The sequence below is a fragment of the Haemaphysalis longicornis genome, unplaced genomic scaffold (assembly GCF_048455015.1).
Source record: "Haemaphysalis longicornis isolate Haplotype H1 unplaced genomic scaffold, Haemaphysalis longicornis Haplotype H1 scaffold_26, whole genome shotgun sequence".
Classification (NCBI taxonomy): Eukaryota; Metazoa; Arthropoda; class Arachnida; order Ixodida; family Ixodidae; genus Haemaphysalis; species Haemaphysalis longicornis.
Window position 1 is genome coordinate 1,098,985 of NW_027526319.1, and position 18,387 is coordinate 1,117,371.

At 46.9% G+C, this 18,387-nt stretch overlaps 1 protein-coding gene across 1 annotated transcript in view; it reads right to left on the bottom strand.

Moving 5' to 3' along the window:
• Positions 1–5,128: 5,128 nt before the first annotated feature.
• The window catches only part of LOC144172783 (cytochrome b-c1 complex subunit 2, mitochondrial-like), a 40,180-nt gene continuing 26,921 nt past the window's right edge, over positions 5,129–18,387 (bottom strand). The window contains exons 10-13 of the mRNA XM_077701388.1: positions 12,851–12,931; positions 9,133–9,206; positions 6,413–6,566; positions 5,129–5,330 (exon numbers count right to left, since the gene is read on the bottom strand). Of these exons, the coding sequence (XP_077557514.1) occupies positions 5,244–5,330; positions 6,413–6,566; positions 9,133–9,206; positions 12,851–12,931 (396 nt within the window). The 3' untranslated portion in view covers positions 5,129–5,243. The remainder of the gene's footprint in view (positions 5,331–6,412; positions 6,567–9,132; positions 9,207–12,850; positions 12,932–18,387) is intronic.

An 18,387-nucleotide genomic window follows, 5' to 3' on the forward strand; every position in this document is an offset into this window, starting at 1 on the left:
CAGTGGCCGAGGAGTTCTATAGGGATCTGTACAGTAGCCGGGACATACAGGATAATGCCGAACGAGACAGTAGTTCAGAGGAGATAGACATCCCACCAGTAACGACCGAAGAAGTAAGGAAGGCTTTGAAAGAAATGAAAGGGGGCAAAGCACCTGGTGAGGATCATATAACAGCAGACCTCTTGAAGGATGGCGCTAGGGTGCCTTGATGCTCGCGGGGGCGCGCGCATCGAGGCACTCTACGGAGGCGCGCTTCGCAGCGCCGCCTGTGGTCGCGCTCACCGCCAATATCTCAACGGAAAGGCCTAGTTAGGGCCGGTTTGCTTCAGACGACGGGCAGGATGTCTGGGGTCCTAGCGGCGTCTTAATCTCCCCTCGGCACGGCCCACTGCTGTATGGCAGAGTCCTCGCTAAGCAGTACGGTCTCCCACTGCTCTTTGTTGGTGATAATAACTGTACCACTGTACTTTTATGGCGCAGCCCTTTGCCGGCCGTCTCTGGGCTGAGCCGTATTGTCGGCGTAACCGAGTCAACGATGGCGAGTCCGACGAGTGGAAGTAAAAGCGAGCGATGAAAGAATAAGGAGGAGAGTGTCGCGAAATTGGGAGGGGAGAGCGGTTCATCGTGGCGGCGCGGACCAGCGCTCTCCGAAAGTGTGCGATAGAGAAGGGGGTGGCGCAGTATGCTGTGCCCGCACGAGGCGCTCGACGGCGCGACTCTTGGCGAAAACGTGAGGGGGGCGTGCGCTTGACTATGATGGGCGTTCGCTTATGACGCAGTTCGCGGTCCCTTCCTGAGACGCACTTCGCGTCGGCGACGCAGAGGCTCATCATCGATGCCGTCGAGACAACCCACGAGTGAGTGCTGCATCAGCGCACTGCTGCTGAGCCCAAATATCGCATGAGGGATTATCGTAATCGCCAGCCAATTTTTGTATGGCTGAAGTCTGTTTATATAGCAGGGCAATCCCACAGCATGTGTGCCAAACTCGCAAGCTAGCCGGGGGCAGTGTTTACATTTACAGTCACGAATTTATGGGTGCAAGTGCGTGTAGAGGCCCGGGTTTGGAGATATATTAGTCTGGAAACTTCTCCGTGCTCTCTCCTGTTTTTTGGTCAGCAAGGGGTCGGCTGCAGGGTATTTCACCTCTTTCGCCTCTGTACTGGTTCAGCACGTCCCGGTAGGTGCTCAGGTGATCCTTGGTGTTGTCAGCAGGGTGTAGGGCGGGTTGCAGGGGCTCTCAGTAGTTGAATGCTCCAGCGGCCTCATTGGTCCGTTCGTTGCCTTCCACAGCCGCGCGTGCGGGTGTCCATAACATATTTATTCTGGTGTCTACGCTCTCGCCCTGCTGGGCAAGGACTCGTAGTGCCACTATGGAAATTCTCCCCTTCGTGAAGTTGCGGATTGCAGGCTGGAAGACTCTGACAATTTTTCTCGCTTGGGTTGCAGCTAGGCCTAACACCTATGGCTAGTTCTTCACCTTCATCGGGGCGTCATGTTCGGATGGAGCAGCCAGTGAGAACCTTTCCTTCCTAGTCGGTGACAACTGAGACCACAGCCCTGCGTTGTTTACAGTGTCCGTGTGCACGACTTGAGGTTCTCCTCGGAGCTGTCTCCCTAGCGCTAGCGCTCGAATTTCTCCGCTTTTCGTTGTAGACTGGATATATGTTCTTGTGGAGGGAAGAGAGAGAGAGAGAAACATCTTTAATGGGCAAGTGAGGCCAGCCAGGCTGGGTGCCCGACTCGCTACACCAAATGGGGGTGAAGGTGTGACCAAAATATATGAAAACTCTCACTTACACATGAATACTGAAACACACAGACGCACACGAGAAGCACACACACAATCAGGCGATATAGTCATTTGTCTGAGAGTTCACAGCTCACTCACAAGTCCAGTGGTCCGGAGGAACGTTAAGAGCGTTTTTGTTGCGCGACTTGCCATGCCGGCTGTAAGCCAGGGCCCAAGGAAGTGCCTCGAAGAGATCTGGGCGGACGCGGGCAGGCCCAGACAAAGCTTAGCCGTGGTACGCTCCCGTTAATTCGTAGCGAGAACACGTGCAGAGAACGTGTTTCTTCGCGAACTGTACACGTAGGGCACAGAGAATAATGTAGATGCCTTTGCGTAGTTCGGCTGGAACGGAGTGCTTTCATTCAAAAGTGCACTCTCGTGCGAGATGCGTAGGCAGTCGAGGATTTTTCTGCCGCTGGGCGCATTGGTCAGGCGTTCGAGGTGTGCAATGCGATGCGCCTCGATGAGCTATTAGAGGGTGTTGTGTACGCCCAGTGCCTCAAATTTCTCCTTAGAGGGACATATCTGAATTCCCAGGATTCCAAGAGCCTGCTGTTCCCTCTTGACCAGACTGTCGATCTTGTTGCGCTCTGCCCGCTTGAGGGGTAAAAAAGGGGCTACGTACGTAAATCTGCTAATTCCAAATGCATAGAAGAGCTTTATCAGCGTCTTCTCCTTCAGGCCCCTATGCTTGTTGGCTGTCCACGCAACCAGTCTCGTGACCTGGTGGGTGGCTTTCTCTATAGGGTTTGCATTGTCTCGCCATTGTGTCCGTTGGTCTGGAGTAGGAGGCCAAGGATACCTATCTCGGCTACTTCGGGTATCGGAGTTTCTCCTACTCCCAGCGTTACGCTGTGATTTCGTGGGGTGTCTTTCCGATTTCGGCATCGTCTTGTGAGCGTCTACGGCAGTTGTTCATATGTTCCTGTGGAACAGAAAAGGCCGAGTGTTTTGGCGTGTTCCTCAACAGCGTCCACCCCATTATTTGAAGGCGATCATGTACGCCTCCATCCATCTCTGCCCCCCACTGTCCACAAAGTGACATCGTCGGCGTAAATTCTGCAGTGTACGTCATCTGTGCTGTACAGTTTGTTGACCAGGTCACTCATGCTGGCGCTGAATAGGAATGGCATTACCGCAATAGCAATAGGAATAGCACTGGTGACTTGCTGCGGCTGTCACCGACGCTCGTAAGGGTCGCCAGGAAGCTTGCACAACCGCGTGCTTTTCTTAGTGTTCGGCATCCTGGCAACACACGGAGCTTTTGCAGCGAAGCAGTTCATGGCTAGCTAAAATCCAGGAGGTTGTCTGTGGCGACACACCGAGCGTCGCTTAACAACTTTCAGTGTTAAAAAGATGAAGGTCCCGAGGCCTCCATATCTTTATATAACTGACATAAAGAAAGGTCTTCCCACCAACGCATTTGCGTTCAGAGGTGAAGCCAACTTTAGGCAGCGTTTTAGATGCCGACTTCAGTCGGGGTGTGAAGCGCTTGTCCCATTGTTCTTCCTTGTCGTGTTTTTCCACACTCTAGTTTTCCGAACTACTTTATGGGAATCGGCACGAGCTTGGTGCTTGAAGCTGGCTTTCCCACATTGTGCGTTCTGCAGTGAAGCATGGCCGTCTACGGAGGGAGTGTTGTTGCAGCCGCACGTTACGTTTCCCTCCACCGCCACCGCACCTCCCCCTGCCTTTGCGCAATGCCGAACGCTCCTTGCCGGCCTCCTGAGCAGCGCACAAGAGCGCGGGGTGCGATTGGTGTAGCTGTCAAATACTAAATAGGCATTGCCTCCACCCACCAATCGCGTGCGTCTCTAGTCAGTGAACATGACATAAATTGCCCCACTGTCATCACAAGTGAACGCAGGACATCCACAATATATCAAAATCCCAACATAGGAAATCCCACAATAGCTCCAGCTTGCATCTTTCTATAGCTTCAAGTAGGTCGGGTTACCACATGCAGACAGTAACTAGACACAAACTCAGAAATATGTGCAGTATTCTTTATAAATCCAATTTTGAGCGTGTGAACAGCATCACGTTTTGATTTAAAGAAGTTTTGATTCGAATAAAGGGTACAAATGTTGGCACCGCTTGCAGCCTGACGGAAAGTCTACTTTAGATTTTGTATCACCCTAGCGGACTACATTCTGCCTCCAGCAGCAATGTGGTTTCAGAAATTTGGCGTTTCACAGATTTAAAAAGGACCGTGCTGATTCCGATAGTACGCAAAGTAGTATACTAAGCAAAACTTGATGCGGATAAAACTGTTCTGAGTGTTACAGTGAATGTTACCTTCAGGGCAATGACAAAAGACGAATGGAGTTAGGAATCGCACTGGACAAGTGGTTGACCTGAAAAGCAAGGATGCCTTCACACTATTAAAACACTAACATGCAAATACCCTGAAAAAATCTCAACATACAGGAAATATATAACATCTTTCACAAAGCTAATTCTTTCCACACGTATGTACCTAATCCTAGTGTGCTTTCAGTTCCATGTGATGGTTCATCTTAGACCCCTGTCACATGACAAATCTAATGCCATTCAAAGTGAATGACATTAGCTGGTAATGATATTCGGTTTGGCCGTACAGTCTACACGGCGAAACAAATGCCATTTTATAGTGATAGCGGGGACTACTAGCGCGATCACAAAACCACAAAATTATATTTCAAGTAGATCTAGAATGTTTTCATACATATTTTTTAAAAATATAACAAAGGATTATTTTTTAATTAAAAAACCGTCCTAGGTGACATTAGTAAGCATCACAAGCCGAGACAAGTCTGCAAAAAATCCGTATTAGGGTACCGCGCGCAATGGGGACAAGATTTTCTTTGTTGCTAGTACACGGTTGTCTTTATTATGAAGATGAAAATATAAGCTCACTAACAGTTTTTAGAAACAGCATTCTTTGGTTTATTACTGAACTTTTTTCTCTAGTGACGCTCCCCTGCTGTTGAGGCTACTCATTTGGCTACTGAATGAGCTCCCGAACATCAGTTAGCTGGTAAAAGTAATTCAGCTCAAATGTCATTCGGCATTCTCGTGTAGCGCCGAATTAATGACATTTAGAGCGAATGACATTTGCTCTAAATTGTCATTAGATCTGGCGTGTGACAGCTTTATTACTTTGATTCCCACTGGATCTACTGAGTCCTAAAAATGGGGGCCACATCTCGTAGCTTTGATCAGAAATAAGAGCTCGGTTTGAAGTAAGCTCACGTCTCATACTGTTATCTCCCTTATTGCCCTGTTTCCCCATAGTCCGAAAGGAATGATGAACACCAACACATTGCCAAAATTACCGTTTCAGCGGAAGCGAACTGTGGGCCACAAGATGGTTTATTCACACATCCTCGCTACAAGCACTCTCTTGGCTTGGCTTGGATAGCACAGGGACGCAGCCACTAACAATCCGAGACTACCAAAGGCCAGTGCTCTAGAGGAGTTCATCCAAGTGCGGGGTCTTGTGCAGGCGTCCAATGGCGGCCATCGCTGGCTTGGCCTTGGACACACGAGCAGCCACCTGGTGGGCGAAACGAAAGAACAGACGATAAGTCGGTAGTTACTGCCAAAAGTTTCCAAGCAGATGATGTGCACCTATACAGGACTTATATTCCGTGCCTGTACTTTGTGCACTTCTTTCATACAATGAAATAAAAGTAGAGTAGTCTTTCGTACAGTATAGACTCGTTAACTCGAACTACAAGGGGAAGTCACCTCAATTCAAATTAAAGTTTGCACTAATGAACACGAAGAATAACAACCTTACCCTGTGATGGCGGAAGCAGTAAGCTATTCCAACAATCTGATGCTCAAAAAAGTCTGTGATTGCAGTCTGCCCTATGTTCTTGAGTGCGACAGCCAGCGCTTTCTGCTCCAAGGAGCGAATGCAGTGGAAGCCCTTCTCTTTGCCTTCCTCAAAAGTAAACAAAAGAGAATCTGCACTCCATCCGGCCTTTGTGGACAACTACAGTGGCACTACGTCCTCTGCCTTCTCATCGTCACCAGCAGCAACAGGCTCTGTGCTTCCGACTTGAGAACTCTGCCAGCGCACCACACACACCAGGGCATTCCCGTTCATTGATGCAGTCCACAAAAAACAAGTCGTCCATAAAGTATGCATGGGCCTTTAAGATTGCATTTACCCGATTTTAGCTCCTTTCTCCGTTTTCTAAGTGACACAGCCTCACGTGCAGGCGGCAGGTGCGTTTCCCTGGCCGTTTGTCAGGCGGCAAGCCGCTGGTGTGGTGGCATGTAGTGCCAATTATCCGAGGTGGAATGTACCCTCATTCGAACTAACGAACTTTTTTATACATAGGTTTCTATGGAGGCTTGGTGGAACCAAATCGTACAGCTTAAATTATCCATAATTTCGAATTATTCAAGTTTGAATTACCAAGCTTTCACTGTAGTCTTTTTCTGCGCCTGTTTAAAAAAAAGTGGGCTTTATCCTGTTTATTTTTTGCTCTCTCTTGTCGTCCTCTTCTGCACTTTTTTTTTGCTACAAATCGAAACAGACTAGCAAATCTTTTATCGTGCAAAGCTTCCCGTCCTGCTACATTAAGTGGAGACGACATGCGGCACGGGCATTCTTTTGGCACTGACCGTGGTGACATCTTGGTTGGTGACGGCATCGATGGCTTGCACGAGGTCATCGTGGCGCCAGGGCTGGCCCGAGCGTGACTGGTGCACGCCCATCTCCACCGCCACGTCCGTCTGGTTCTCCCGACCGTACAGCAGCGCCGCCTTCAGCCTCTGCCTGCAGGGACAACGAAGAAACGCGAGCGCAATGACACACTGACCCTGACATTCCCCTGCCTGGCTACCTTTCTCACCCACTGAGTGAGAGCTTAGATTACCTCGCAATACCAGCCAATCCAGGGCTCTGCAGAAAGGTACTTCTTGTGATTGGCCAAGTACACGGGAATGGCTTTGGCCTGGCTACGTGGAGCAGTTGGTTTTGGTTCGCTGGTTCGCAAGAAACTTCTAACCCCAACAGCCAGCATTGATATGCAATGGGACGTTTTCTGTGACGTCTTCCCTTCATGAAGATTTGTGATTTTCACGTGCTAGCCAATTTTAAGCACGGCGTTCCACGTTTTCTGGTCCAAGCCAGCAATTTTTATGAATGGTGTCCTAGATTTTGATATTTTTGTACATCTACAGCTTTTGTGTTCATGCATTGGTTGACTTTTATTGTTTTCGATAGAACTTTAGGTTTGAGGATTGTCAAATAAAGGTTTCCTACGTGCTGAATGTATCTGCCCTTCATTATTCAATGTTCAATTAGATATACAAACTCAAATATTCTCATTCAGTTCGTATTAAAAAAAGTGGACATTCACACACCTCAACTTCTAACAAATCAATAGGCCAGAGCTTCCAGTTGCAACCTACATTGGTAATTTAGCATAGGAAAAATTACCAATGTAGGTTGCAACTGGAAGCTACGCTACCTTGCCTACGCTAAATTACCGATGGTTCAAGCTCTGGAGCGCACCCAACGATATTTCCATGTCAATGGAAAAACAGCATTTTGAAGGGAAAAGTATCCCTGGGCATCTAAGTCAGCTTACGTGTTTTAAAGGTGAAAACCCAAAAATACTTATCAAAGACTTCTTATAGCTACACTGTATTTGAGTCTCTCTCCCTTCGCTTTTGCATCATAATGTTATGGTAAATAATTACTTCTGCAAGCATAGTAGCGACACGTTCTTTGTGGCTGGTGTGCACCTGTTATACTATGCATCGCTACATTCCCTTGCCACCAACATGGCGTCGGTGCTGCCATACCGATTCATTCTTGTTCCGCTAGCGCTAATGCTTGTTCCTAAGGCGAATTCCTGGTAAGGCTAACTAATGGCAAATTCCATTGGGTGAACAGGAGCAAGTGCAGTGAGCAGCCAGAGCAGCACACGGGAGTAACGGGGACATGTGCTTTCGTTCCGCAAATGAAACATTCGCGCTGCTCCGGGAGCAGTGAAAAGAGGGGGAGGGCAGGATGTCAAGAGTCATGTGACCAAACGTTTCCCGCGCATGCTTCCCAGAGCATTTCGCGCGCTCGTGTTGTCTGCATGCAGTTATTCTGCGCCAGTTTTGCCAGATACGTGCCGGTGGTTTTGTGTCTGCCTTCCGCATGGCGATGAATGAAGAAGCCGAGCGGATGTTCATGTTCATAATAAAGGGGTCACCATCGTGTCTCCCAAAAATTAGCTGCGAACGATAACAGTGTCCACCGTCTTTTCCAGATACGACTCTACCTTCGGTCGCTGCTCCGGCGGGGTGAACAGGTGCTCGAACATAAACTCATGCAATGTCAAATCGTCGTCGTCGTCGCTGCTGCTGCTGCTGTCCGATGATGAGTTTGCGCTTGAATCTGTGGTGCTTTCATCATCTAAAAGTAGCAGCATCGTCCAGACGGCCGCGCTTAGCTTGGATTCCGCCATTTTTCCTCCGCCACCCGGGGATAAAACGAGAAATGACGTAAAAGAGGTCATGTGACTTCCTCGGTGTTCCCTGTTACTCCGCCACTGGCGACGGAGCACCAAGAACTGCTCTCGGCTGTTCTCGGCGCCAAAAAAGTGCTCCTCCTTAACCAATGAAACACGACGCCCCGGCTCCTGCTCGACCACTGGAAGACGCCAGACCTCGTAAGAGCACTTTGAGCGCAGTTAGAAGTGCTCCTGTTTTGCCCAATGGAAAGCGCTATAAGGCTAATTCCGAAAGGCTAATTCGTTTTCCTAAGGCTAATGCTTACTAAGGCTAACTAAGGCTAATTCCGAAAGGCTAAATCCTTGTTCCTAAGGCTAATGCTTGCTAAGACTAACTTAGGCTAATGCCGATAGGTTAATTCTCGTTCCGCGGCTGGAACAATCACTCGTTCAAAGTTCACTGCTACCAATATGCTGATGTAGCATGGTGGTAACACAGTCAGCTCCCGCTCTTGCAGAACCAGGTTAAATTACCATACCAACTAAAATGTCTGTCTGTACTCTGAACGGTGGCAGCCATTTTTTTCATGGCGGTGGAAAATGCAAACTAACGATGGGAACAAGACAAGAAAACGAAGACGACACAAAGCGTTTTCTTCTCTTGTTTCTGTGGTTAGTTCCCATTTTTTACCACCATGACGAATTACCAACTCGCCCAAGCTTACGCTCGTGCAAGCCATTTTCAGTACCGGACAAAAATAATAACAATGCCCGTTTTTTTCAGAATGAGGTGCTTTAGGTTTTCAACTTAAAAAAAAAAAAAAAAAAACACCGCTTGCGAGGGAAAAAAAAAACCCAGAATTAAAAAGGGGAGGGGTTCCCAAGGAAACTCACTTGGCCTCCTGTACGTCCTTGTCAGCCACCTTCTGCGCCACCGACCGAACCTGGCCCATCACTGCCTTCGTCAGCTGCAAGAACGGACACAAGGACGGGTCAGAGTGTGACACAGTGTTGCCAAGTCGTGTGGGAAATGTCTCACACTGCGGGAGGCACGAAAATTTGTTTCTGCTCAATGTACAACACGGGGGGAAATTTTTCTTGCCAGGTGAAAAATTTCTTAGGGGCACTTTTAAGGAGGATCATGGCTCTTAAAACAATTTTTTTAGATGCGACTGCATTTCATTCACTCGCCTTGTCCCTCCATACAGCATTGCTGTCTGTCCACACCCCTCCCCCTACACCATAAAAAAAAATAATAGTTAGCAGCGTCCCGTTTCGATCCCACGACCCTGTGGGCGGAACGCGAGGTACATGGTGCTCTACCCACTGCACCACAAAACCGAGACAGAATCAAATGCTACGAACGCGCCTTATATCCTTGACTCATTCAAACTACGTCAAGAAGCTACTGATACAACGCATGATGGGGCAATGATTAACACTTGCAATAAAAGAAAAGAAGCTCCCACTTACAGCAACAATGATGGAGTAAAGGCCGTTGCAACAGCGAAGGCCCAAGCATACCACTTAGAGAGATTGACAAAGATTGGCCAATAAAACATAATAAACATATGCGTTCCCGACATGTTTCATGCGATTTCAGAATCAATCCAACGGAAACACCAAGTGAACCCCACGATGCGTCACATCTACACAGGGTTTCCCTCGCGGGGGAGGTGGGCACAATTTTTAATTTTTAAGTAAACTCTGTGAAACTTGTCAGTCTTGCTGCTTTTTTCACCACTGATTTCAAATGTGGCACCATTTTGTCAGTCAGTCAATTAGTTACCAAGATAGTTAGAGATAATTAGACAGTTCTGGGGGAACAACAGGCAAAACAGTGTTGGTCGCAAAACTCCAATCTTTATATTTTCCAATACTATGAACCCCGATGAGTGCAGTAATTTAAAGAATCAGTTTTTTTAGGCATCGCTTGGAACTTACCTTACAGCTCTATAAACTGCAGTGTTTGAAATGGGCACTCAAAATGGTTCCTTGCCACTTGTGCCACCAAAGTTTAATTAACTGTACAATTAGTTCCAAGCGATGCAAAAAAAATTGCTTTGATTATTGCATTCATAAGGGTTCATAGTATTGGAAAATATAAAGATTACAGTTTAATGAACAACACAGAATTTGTCTATTGCTTTACCAAAAATGGCTAATTATCTCTAATTATCTTAGCAACTAATTGACTGACTGACAAAATAATGCCATATTTGAAATCCATGGAAAAAAAGGCAGCAAGACTGACAAGTTACACAGAGTTTACTTCGCAATTAAAGGAAGCTGTTTTAAGAGCACCCCCCCTTAAGTCGGCTTGCGTGCTTTGAAGGTGCAAGCAAGCCTGGTGATACTTATTAACGGCCACTATATCGCTACCTCGCACTTGCGTTTGTTTTCATCACTTTTGTCTCTCTTTCTTTTGGCATGAATGAGTTCACCTTCACCTGGCTTCTTTTCTGCTACATCAAGTTGGTGTCTGTCTGTCTGCTTTCATTTCTACGTCTTACTGCACGAAAAACGAAAGAAAGCAGGCTGCCAGAGGCCCAAGCACCGCTAGAATTAGGGTTCTGCCCAAATGGTGTGCCCCCGTCCCACTCATTATCATCGCGCTCGGGTGTCCCATGGCCCACGCTACTGTACAACTATTCCATTTCTGATTCATAGTTAAATTTGTGAAGCGGCCCATTAACCCCTCAAAGCTCTTGATTTCGGGCCAATACCGCAAGTAAGCAAGGTACAACCACAACTTACGTTTTATGAATCACACATGTTGGGATAGCACAGTTGGTAGAGTATTGGGTTGTCATTGTGCAGGGCTGCATTCAAATCCCACCAGATCCCACATTTGTTTTCCAATTACCCTATTTGCACAATTGCAATGCGCCTCCAATTACAGTGCGCGATGCAAATTTTGTTTAACTAGAATAATAATGCGATGCGATGTTTAACTAGAATAATAAGAAAAAATTACCTTACGCTGATTCTTTTACGCAGATTTAAAATTTGATTTTGGGAGGAGTTAATGTTCATGGAAATACTGCTTGCTGGTTTAAAGCCAATTTCGGCTTTGAGCCCGATTGCAGCGCGCACACAGTTTTGAAAGCTAATTTTAGCAAAAAAAAAAAGCGCGTATTACGATTGTGCAGTTACAGTACTCTTTACAACGGCGACCATTTTCTTGGCCAGACAAAAACGGCGCCTTTTCGCAGAACGTAAAAAGAACTATTGCCTCAAAAAAAAAGCGCGTATTACGATTGTGCAGTTACAGTACTCTTTACAACGGCGACCATTTTCTTGGCCAGACAACAACGGCGCCTTTTCGCAGAACGTAAAAAGAACTATTGCCTCAAAAAAAAAAAAAAAGCGCGTATTACGATTGTGCAGTTACAGTACTCTTTACAACGGCGACCATTTTCTTGGCCAGACAACGGCGCCTTTTCGCAGAACGTAAAAAGAACTATTGCCTCAAAAAAAAAAAGCGCGTATTACGATTGTGCAGTTACAGTACTCTTTACAACGGCGACCATTTTCTTGGCCAGCCAACAACGGCGCCTTTTCGCAGAACGTAAAAAGAACTATTGCCTAAAAAAAAAAGCGCGTATTACGATTGTGCAGTTACCGTACTCTTTACAACGGCGACCATTTTCTTGGCCAGACAACAACGGCGCCTTTTCGCAGAACGTAAAAAGAACTATTGCCTCAAAAAAAGAAAAGCGCGTATTACGATTGTGCAGTTACAGTACTCTTTACAACGGCGACCATTTTCTTGGCCAGACAACAACGGCGCCTTTTCGCAGAACGTAAAAAGAACTATTGCCTCAAAAAAAAAAAGCGCGTATTACGATTGTGCAGTTACAGTACTCTTTACAACGGCGACCATTTTCTTGGCCAGACAACAACGGCGCCTTTTCGCAGAACGTAAAAAGAACTATTGCCTCAAAAAAAAAAAGCGCGTATTACGATTGTGCAGTTACAGTACTCTTTACAACGGCGACCATTTTCTTGGCCAGACAACAACGGCGCCTTTTCGCAGAACGTAAAAAGAACTATTGCCTCAAAAAAAAAAAAGCGCGTATTACGATTGTGCAGTTACAGTACTCTTTACAACGGCGACCATTTTCTTGGCCAGACAACAACGGCGCCTTTTCGCAGAACGTAAAAAGAACTATTGCCTCAAAAAAAAAAAAAAGCGCGTATTACGATTGTGCAGTTACAGTACTCTTTACAACGGCGACCATTTTCTTGGCCAGACAACAACGGCGCCTTTTCGCAGAACGTAAAAAGAACTATTGCCTCAAAAAAAAAAAAAAAAAAGCGCGTATTACGATTGTGCAGTTACAGTACTCTTTACAACGGCGACCATTTTCTTGGCCAGACAACAACGGCGCCTTTTCGCAGAACGTAAAAAGAACTATTGCCTCAAAAAAAAAAAGCGCGTATTACGATTGTGCAGTTACAGTACTCTTTACAACGGCGACCATTTTCTTGGCCAGACAACAACGGCGCCTTTTCGCAGAACGTAAAAAGAACTATTGCCTCAAAAAAAAAGAAAAAGCTGCACTGGAGCTGTCCAAAATTCCAAATAAGAGACGGGAAATCCACCCACCTTGTCCATGTCATCAGGGTGTCCAGCCAGGGCAACACCAAACAGGCCGGTGTCGCTGTAGTTGATGTTCAGCGCTGTCGCCTGTGCACAAGAGGGCACTGGATGTTGGTAACGGCATTTCACACTACAGCTACGAGCCAATGTGTTTTTTCGACTGCCCAACATCACAAGCCTTGGCCAGAGTCCTTCAATGCTTCACTGGTCACGAAACTTCGGCGCTAGTTTCATATAGGGACCGCGCGCGCCACTACAGGCGCCACCGCCGCACGAAGGTCATCCAGCCGCCGCTTTCGCGGCGTATTGGTATGTATTGGCCTGCTCTTGGCGTGCAAACGCTCGCTGCTTTTGGTGTCTGTGCGCTGATTAAGTGTTTTTTTCGTAGTAGTTAGCAATGAATTGTCAAGTCATCACCTGCCTTCAATGGGGTTTTATTTTTCGTAGTAAACTACCGTAGACTTCGGCCGCGAACGGCAACGGCTTCTGCGTGCTCTGGCACAAGCGCTGCGCCGTCGTGTTTTCGGATTTTTAAATCTCTATTTCTGCTTTTCTTAAAGCAAATGTTGTAAATACCACACATACGGTAGCTGCGTAGTCACGGACTGCTGCGGGCCTATCGATAATACAATAAAAAAAACTGAAAGAAACCAAGTACGCGTCGTTCAGACTACGCTTAATGAATCCGTTGATTGCTCTGGAATGCACAGAACACTAAAAGAGATAGCCCAATAGTATTGTCGTTTCAATGAGTGGGTACATACTTGAGAACATCTAAAACCCTGCAGAAACGCGAAGGATCAAAACACGAAGAGACATATGTTGCACCATGTGTCTTTCCGCTTCCACACTTTGCAATTTGCAAAAACAGGAAGCGAAAAAAGAACAATAAAACTGATTTTATCACGCGCAACAAAAATTCAATGTTACGAATGGAGACAAATGAGCGTGGTCCAGCGTACAAAAATTTACTTTTTCGCGGTGCAATTTGGAGCACACAGAGGAAACAGAATATTGCCACGTAGCCAAGAACGACGCAAGGCTTTTCTGAACGCAGCGAGCTAGCGAGCTCCTGTTCTACAGAAGAATAGAATGAAACACAAACGTCGAAGAAGCAGTCCGCAGTGTGACGTGCACAGATGAACGTCAATAAAATGAGTTGCGAGGCGTTTGCTATGCATGCATTATTCTCGGAACGTTATTAATTTCAGATCCATGGAAATGGGATAGAGAACATTGTCGAAGAAACAAAAAAACAAGTTGGCGACAAGGTGGCACCCTTTTCATATCAAACAATATTGCCCGACGGGACGTACGACAAAAAGAGCAAACGGGTGCTCCGGTTGAAACGCCAGATAAGAAACCGGAATCGGCCACGCGCGGTTACAAAACAAACAAGACGAACCCTATGGGATAATTCGCGGAAATATGAAAAGTAAAAGCACAAGGACGTCCCAAAGCTTTTTTACACGCGAGCCTGAGCGCAAGGTAATACAAGTTTGCAAACAGGTAATGAAGCACCGCTATAACCTGACTGATATGACAAAAATCCGGCTTTAAGTTAGCCTTCTACAATTCTAGGTCCACGATGCTCTCAAAAGGGTGCATTGCTTTTTCCATTCTCACACACAGTGCATTTCCACGCACTGTCACACACTTATAATCGAAGCTGAAATCTCCCGTTTTTTGCCTTGGGATGGCGCGCCTCAATTTCTCTCGCAGCTCCCCGTCGCTCGGTCAACAGAACAAGGAAACATTTTATGTGGTATCGTTATACAAGGAACGACATCCCGGGACGCAACACATGTTAGGCATCGTCGTTGCACTACTTAAGTCGCATCACAAGAGCGCGAGATGCACGTTACATTTGTTTTCCCGCACGAAACAAACTCAACTCGCCGCGGCTCCGCCGTTCGGGCCAGTGCAACGCCGCCCGAGGAGTGACCTCAGTGAGAGGGTGGCGCCACCGCGCGGCGGCCAAACGCAGCATATGAAGCTCTCCCATTGAGTTACGGAGCAGTTTCGTGACCAGTAAAGCATTGAAGGACTCTGCCTTGGCTTAGAGCGGGCGTCCACGACGAAACAGCAGCTGCGGCCGCAACTGGGGGCCACTGACTTCAAAACAAACTGATAACAATCTCACTGGACAATGAAAAATTTGGAAAGAAAAAAATGTGCGCATGTACTTTGTACAGCAGGTCCGCCCTTACCACCGCCAACCGACCAAGCCCGCCGTTGTCCCTTGAGCTGTGCTTCACACAGTCACTTACAGCAAGCACGCTCTGCTGTGAGAGAGGCTCCTTTTCGCTCCCTTCAATGTGCCGTTCCTTCTATGTGCCGTTCCTACTTACCACTGTCAGTAGATGCGAGAGTGTAGCTATGTCATCTGTAAGTGCAGCCAATATCTCTCCCTGTACTTCTAACTCCTCTCCAACCTGGTTCTTTTACGTACTCGCATGGGGTTGCACCGGAGCAGCACCGGAGCCATTTTCTTTATACATGGGACGGCCCGATTTGCCGACGGATATCTTGGCACCCGTAGCAGGAACGACTAGGTAATTTTTTCGCTTCCGATACCTAAATGTGTGGAGAATACAACGTTGGAAACAAATTTTTCAAGTGGAGGTTTTAAAAACCTTGGGCCATCCAGCAGATCTTCACTGCGCTTGAAAGGCATGGGCTCCGAAAAGGAGCTAGTGCTCAGTAGGGCTGCGAAAGGAGATGCAACGTTAGGCCGCGTTGAGGCGGAGCCGTAAATCGGCCCCCGCCTACTGCAGGATCTTTGTCACTAAAGTCTTTTCCAATCCAATCCAAGGTTTTAAAAACTTATTATTGTGTTCAACTGACACCACCTGTGAGCCATTTCTGGTTGAGTGTGGGCGGAATGAAGTTCAGTGTGTTGTAAAACGACCAAAAAAATAGCTAAATCGACAAAGTTCTTCCAATGTTGTATTCTTTAGTCATTTGTCTGACTAGACACGTGATAATCACCATTCTTTATGGAGTGGTTATTTTGTAATTGTGACCCAAAATAATGACAATTAATCACTAATAATCTCGAGAAATAATCAAGTTACAAAAAATCTAATTGCAGATTTGAAACCAGCACAAAAAACTCCATAATGCTGGGCAGTTTCATTAAAATTGGTAGGTAAATAAAAGAATAGCTCTAAGACCAGTTTGTCCCTTTAAGAAAAAGGGAAGCAAGAGCACTAAGGAATTCTAAGCACATAAAATAACAATTAGTGAGAAAAATTCGAACTGAGAAGCAAGAAAAAGAGATGCAAAGCTTGTCAGAAAAAACTCATATCCTGAACAGCCCTTTTAATGGCAGCAAGACAAAGTGGAAGCAAAGTGACAGCACGAATTATTTAGGTGAATTTTTGTGCCGACAACTTTCGTTTTAAAGATATAAGAATGAAAGTTTCCGCTAAAATCTCAGCACAAAAACAAGAGAAGACGGAAAGACATAACACGAGCGATGACTTATCTCGAGCCAGTCACTCGCCTGGTTTCTACGTTACGATTTCAATAAAGGATCCCCGACAAGGCGAAATTCACTCTCTCAGGTGAAAGTTGCTTTCCCAAGCAGTACTCACCCACCCACCTCTCATTCTGGAGCGCTTTCGAGAAACGAAAACAAAGAAATTTAAAGGGACTGTGAAGACGAAACGCAAGTTTGGTTTATTGAAAAGACCGCTGCGTCCCAATAACAGTGACACCACTTTTTCTTGCAAACTTCAATGCTGTGGCTTGCGTTCCATCCAGACGGAACGATATACAAGTGCTAAAGTTCCGTCCATACAAAACGGAGCGCAGCGGGTTATCCTTCCGTCCAGACAGAATACAATTGAGAACTTCCGTCCAGACAGAGCCGGCGTGAAATTTGTACATGTACAGTTCCCTCCAGACGAAAGCAAAACCAGCTGATTAGACGCCATGCTCAGTTTTCATATTTGGTGTAGGGGTTGCGCCTCGGATAATGGCACTATCATACTGGGTTAGATTCCCCCCGGACATGCTTTAATTTTTTTTTTGCGTGGTTGTGCCAGCGTTTTGTAACAGCTAACTTTGCGCCCCCTTTAGCAGTCGGTCTAAATTTTTTACTCAACAGAGCCAAGGCCGACGTAGCCATCGCTAGTTACGCCCGATGTACTGTAATTACAGTTAAACCTCGTTATAACGAGAAGGGCTATAACGAAATAATGGATATAACGAGCAAATCGTAATTCCCCTTGAAAGTCCCCATAGAAACCAATGTATTTAAAACCTCGTTTTAACGAGGTAAAATTTCCCCGTTACGGGATATAACGAACAAATTTCGTTGAGAAATCAAATTTTGAGCTAATTTTACAACAGTGCGCAACGCGGATTTGAGACAGTGCGTGACGCGGCAACTGTATTAGCAGTTCAAAACTCCCGCCACGCGCGCGAAGCTGGCTGGCGCGCCATGCGGACGCTGCGCCCGCGAAGCCCCCACCCTCCTCTCGCTGCGCACGGCATGCAGACAATGGGGCCCTTCGATTAACAGTGTTGGACTCACCGCGGGCTCCCCGAGAAGCAGTTCGACGTTAGATTTTCCCACGTATCCCTATGGCTTCGGGGAATCCGCGGACTATCCGCGGTGAGCCCGAGAAGAACCCCAATGCACACGGCGCGCGCGGTTGCGTCGCCGTCCTCTCCCCCCCCCGCTCCTCTTTTCGTATCGCCGGCGTCGCTGCGTAGTTGTGTGTGCGTGGGTTTTGGCATATCTTTTATCGTACTGCCGGCGTGATTACAACAACGCGAGTGCGACAGGCGGGAAGCGAAAGCGAAAGACTATCACGCTTGAACAGTACACGGCTATGATAAAAGCCGTCGCGTAGGGCGCGAAGGAAGGTGCACCCCGTCAAGGTGGCAAAGAGACTGTGACTTGTGGACAAGTACGCTGTCCACCATCGTGCATCGTGAGCAACCGAGAGTCTATCGTCAGCGCTGTTGCACATGGCTTGAAAAGAAGCGCTAAGGACGGCGTCGGAGGCTGATGCGGTGGACGTGCTGCGTCGCTACTTCGGCACGCACGAGGGCGGCGAAGATGGCGTGAACGTAGCGGCCGCAGCTGAGGGAGCAATCGCTCGCATCAGGAAGGTGCATCAATGTCCATTTACGGACTTCTTCGTAGCCAAGTCTGTTTGAAATACGAGTTTTGAACTGCAATAAAGTAGGTTCGTGACTTTTCCTTTTTACCTCCGGAATGTGTTTATTTTACTGACTATCGCCGTGCAGCAAGATGCTATTTCGCCCGCTTTTTGTTTAAGGTAATTACTATGCATAATATTTGCAGTAAATGTCGGCTACGGCTATAACGAAATATTGGCTATAACGAGCAAATCGCGGCGCCCCTTCAATTTCGTTATAACGAGGTTTAACTGTATTACCAGTGGTTAATTAACGGCGACTCAGGCTAGTCAGTGAGCGGAAGCGGTTTGGCCGGTTGGGTAAAAATAAAAAAAGACTGCTCTCAACGCGAGTTGTGTTTCCACTGGACGGAACTTTAGTGACAG